General features: G+C 45.3%; 1 protein-coding gene across 1 annotated transcript in view; it reads left to right on the top strand.

Moving 5' to 3' along the window:
• LOC146582615 (TNFAIP3-interacting protein 1-like) overlaps positions 1–382 on the top strand; it is a 3,833-nt gene extending 3,451 nt beyond the window's left edge. The window contains exon 6 of the mRNA XM_085246253.1: positions 240–382. Coding sequence (XP_085102379.1) covers positions 240–382 — 143 coding nt within the window. The remainder of the gene's footprint in view (positions 1–239) is intronic.
• Positions 383–4,790: the final 4,408 nt, after the last annotated feature.

Here is a 4,790-nt window from a genome sequence, read left to right as displayed (position 1 = left end):
ATGAAAAAACCTAAAAAAAGAGAGAAAGAGAAAAAACCTAAATAAAGAAAGGGAAAAAGGAAAAATACTTACCTGAAAAAAACCTAAATAAAGGAAAAAATACTTACCTGAAAAAACCTATAAAAAGGACGAAAGCAAATGATCTGGGCTAGTCTGAAGAAGGCACAACGAAGCCGAAACGTCGCGACAGCCCACTAGCTATTTAACCCAAGATGGGTAATTTTGGAACCACCGGGCAGGGTCTCCACCTCCCGGCAAGAACCCTCGGCCCCCACGATGGACAGTGCACGCCAGGCTCATTGTTGGCCTGTTTTCTTCAACTCCTAACTCAGCCCGTGCCTCGTGGGGGTGGGAGATGCCCCTGCCTGGTTCAAGACCCTAACCCTAACCAGGGGGGGGTCTAATTCAACTTTGAAAAAATGAAAAAACCTAAAAAAAGAGAGAAAGAGAAAAAACCTAAATAAAGAAAGGGAAAAAGGAAAAATACTTACCTGAAAAAAACCTAAATAAAGGAAAAAATACTTACCTGAAAAAAACCTATAAAAAGGACGAAAGCAAATGATCTGGGCTAGTCTGAAGAAGGCACAACGAAGCGAAACGTCGCGACAGCCCACTAGCTATTTAACCCAAGATGGGTAATTTTTGGAACCACCGGGCAGGGTCTCCACCTCCCGGCAAGAACCCTCGGCCCCCACGATGGACAGTGCACGCCAGGCTCATTGTTGGCCTGTTTTCTTCAACTCCTAACTCAGCCCGTGCCTCGTGGGGGTGGGAGATGCCCCTGCCTGGTTCAAGACCCTAACCCTAACCAGGGGGGGGTCTAATTCAACTTTGAAAAAATGAAAAAACCTAAAAAAAGAGAGAAAGAGAAAAAACCTAAATAAAGAAAGGGAAAAAGGAAAAATACTTACCTGAAAAAAACCTAAATAAAGGAAAAAATACTTACCTGAAAAAAACCTATAAAAAGGACGAAAGCAAATGATCTGGGCTAGTCTGAAGAAGGCACAACGAAGCCGAAACGTCGCGACAGCCCACTAGCTATTTAACCCAAGATGGGTAATTTTTGGAACCACCGGGCAGGGTCTCCACCTCCCGGCAAGAACCCTCGGCCCCCACGATGGACAGTGCACGCCAGGCTCATTGTTGGCCTGTTTTCTTCAACTCCTAACTCAGCCCGTGCCTCGTGGGGGTGGGAGATGCCCCTGCCTGGTTCAAGACCCTAACCCTAACCAGGGGGGGGTCTAATTCAACTTTGAAAAAATGAAAAAACCTAAAAAAAGAGAGAAAGAGAAAAAACCTAAATAAAGAAAGGGAAAAAGGAAAAATACTTACCTGAAAAAAACCTAAATAAAGGAAAAAATACTTACCTGAAAAAAACCTATAAAAAGGACGAAAGCAAATGATCTGGGCTAGTCTGAAGAAGGCACAACGAAGCCGAAACGTCGCGACAGCCCACTAGCTATTTAACCCAAGATGGGTAATTTTTGGAACCACCGGGCAGGGTCTCCACCTCCCGGCAAGAACCCTCGGCCCCCACGATGGACAGTGCACGCCAGGCTCATTGTTGGCCTGTTTTCTTCAACTCCTAACTCAGCCCGTGCCTCGTGGGGGTGGGAGATGCCCCTGCCTGGTTCAAGACCCTAACCCTAACCAGGGGGGGGTCTAATTCAACTTTGAAAAAATGAAAAAACCTAAAAAAAGAGAGAAAGAGAAAAAACCTAAATAAAGAAAGGGAAAAAGGAAAAATACTTACCTGAAAAAAACCTAAATAAAGGAAAAAATACTTACCTGAAAAAAACCTATAAAAAGGACGAAAGCAAATGATCTGGGCTAGTCTGAAGAAGGCACAACGAAGCCGAAACGTCGCGACAGCCCACTAGCTATTTAACCCAAGATGGGTAATTTTTGGAACCACCGGGCAGGGTCTCCACCTCCCGGCAAGAACCCTCGGCCCCCACGATGGACAGTGCACGCCAGGCTCATTGTTGGCCTGTTTTCTTCAACTCCTAACTCAGCCCGTGCCTCGTGGGGGTGGGAGATGCCCCTGCCTGGTTCAAGACCCTAACCCTAACCAGGGGGGGGTCTAATTCAACTTTGAAAAAATGAAAAAACCTAAAAAAAGAGAGAAAGAGAAAAAACCTAAATAAAGAAAGGGAAAAAGGAAAAATACTTACCTGAAAAAAACCTAAATAAAGGAAAAAATACTTACCTGAAAAAAACCTATAAAAAGGACGAAAGCAAATGATCTGGGCTAGTCTGAAGAAGGCACAACGAAGCCGAAACGTCGCGACAGCCCACTAGCTATTTAACCCAAGATGGGTAATTTTTGGAACCACCGGGCAGGGTCTCCACCTCCCGGCAAGAACCCTCGGCCCCCACGATGGACAGTGCACGCCAGGCTCATTGTTGGCCTGTTTTCTTCAACTCCTAACTCAGCCCGTGCCTCGTGGGGGTGGGAGATGCCCCTGCCTGGTTCAAGACCCTAACCCTAACCAGGGGGGGGTCTAATTCAACTTTGAAAAAATGAAAAAACCTAAAAAAAGAGAGAAAGAGAAAAAACCTAAATAAAGAAAGGGAAAAAGGAAAAATACTTACCTGAAAAAAACCTAAATAAAGGAAAAAATACTTACCTGAAAAAAACCTATAAAAAGGACGAAAGCAAATGATCTGGGCTAGTCTGAAGAAGGCACAACGAAGCCGAAACGTCGCGACAGCCCACTAGCTATTTAACCCAAGATGGGTAATTTTTGGAACCACCGGGCAGGGTCTCCACCTCCCGGCAAGAACCCTCGGCCCCCACGATGGACAGTGCACGCCAGGCTCATTGTTGGCCTGTTTTCTTCAACTCCTAACTCAGCCCGTGCCTCGTGGGGGTGGGAGATGCCCCTGCCTGGTTCAAGACCCTAACCCTAACCAGGGGGGGGTCTAATTCAACTTTGAAAAAATGAAAAAACCTAAAAAAAGAGAGAAAGAGAAAAAACCTAAATAAAGAAAGGGAAAAAGGAAAAATACTTACCTGAAAAAAACCTAAATAAAGGAAAAAATACTTACCTGAAAAAAACCTATAAAAAGGACGAAAGCAAATGATCTGGGCTAGTCTGAAGAAGGCACAACGAAGCCGAAACGTCGCGACAGCCCACTAGCTATTTAACCCAAGATGGGTAATTTTTGGAACCACCGGGCAGGGTCTCCACCTCCCGGCAAGAACCCTCGGCCCCCACGATGGACAGTGCACGCCAGGCTCATTGTTGGCCTGTTTTCTTCAACTCCTAACTCAGCCCGTGCCTCGTGGGGGTGGGAGATGCCCCTGCCTGGTTCAAGACCCTAACCCTAACCAGGGGGGGGTCTAATTCAACTTTGAAAAAATGAAAAAACCTAAAAAAAGAGAGAAAGAGAAAAAACCTAAATAAAGAAAGGGAAAAAGGAAAAATACTTACCTGAAAAAAACCTAAATAAAGGAAAAAATACTTACCTGAAAAAAACCTATAAAAAGGACGAAAGCAAATGATCTGGGCTAGTCTGAAGAAGGCACAACGAAGCCGAAACGTCGCGACAGCCCACTAGCTATTTAACCCAAGATGGGTAATTTTTGGAACCACCGGGCAGGGTCTCCACCTCCCGGCAAGAACCCTCGGCCCCCACGATGGACAGTGCACGCCAGGCTCATTGTTGGCCTGTTTTCTTCAACTCCTAACTCAGCCCGTGCCTCGTGGGGGTGGGAGATGCCCCTGCCTGGTTCAAGACCCTAACCCTAACCAGGGGGGGGTCTAATTCAACTTTGAAAAAATGAAAAAACCTAAAAAAAGAGAGAAAGAGAAAAAACCTAAATAAAGAAAGGGAAAAAGGAAAAATACTTACCTGAAAAAAACCTAAATAAAGGAAAAAATACTTACCTGAAAAAAACCTATAAAAAGGACGAAAGCAAATGATCTGGGCTAGTCTGAAGAAGGCACAACGAAGCCGAAACGTCGCGACAGCCCACTAGCTATTTAACCCAAGATGGGTAATTTTTGGAACCACCGGGCAGGGTCTCCACCTCCCGGCAAGAACCCTCGGCCCCCACGATGGACAGTGCACGCCAGGCTCATTGTTGGCCTGTTTTCTTCAACTCCTAACTCAGCCCGTGCCTCGTGGGGGTGGGAGATGCCCCTGCCTGGTTCAAGACCCTAACCCTAACCAGGGGGGGGTCTAATTCAACTTTGAAAAAATGAAAAAACCTAAAAAAAGAGAGAAAGAGAAAAAACCTAAATAAAGAAAGGGAAAAAGGAAAAATACTTACCTGAAAAAAACCTAAATAAAGGAAAAAATACTTACCTGAAAAAAACCTATAAAAAGGACGAAAGCAAATGATCTGGGCTAGTCTGAAGAAGGCACAACGAAGCCGAAACGTCGCGACAGCCCACTAGCTATTTAACCCAAGATGGGTAATTTTTGGAACCACCGGGCAGGGTCTCCACCTCCCGGCAAGAACCCTCGGCCCCCACGATGGACAGTGCACGCCAGGCTCATTGTTGGCCTGTTTTCTTCAACTCCTAACTCAGCCCGTGCCTCGTGGGGGTGGGAGATGCCCCTGCCTGGTTCAAGACCCTAACCCTAACCAGGGGGGGGTCTAATTCAACTTTGAAAAAATGAAAAAACCTAAAAAAAGAGAGAAAGAGAAAAAACCTAAATAAAGAAAGGGAAAAAGGAAAAATACTTACCTGAAAAAAACCTAAATAAAGGAAAAAATACTTACCTGAAAAAAACCTATAAAAAGGACGAAAGCAAATGATCTGGGCTAGTCTGAAGAA

Source organism: Mchenga conophoros, linkage group LG2 (assembly GCF_057382185.1).
Source record: "Mchenga conophoros isolate Kocher_MC1m ecotype Shallow Benthic linkage group LG2, M_conophoros_male_GT1.1, whole genome shotgun sequence".
NCBI lineage: Eukaryota > Metazoa > Chordata > Actinopteri > Cichliformes > Cichlidae > Mchenga > Mchenga conophoros.
The sequence above is the reverse complement of the archived record's forward strand: the minus strand, read 5'-3'. Positions and strand labels throughout refer to the sequence as shown.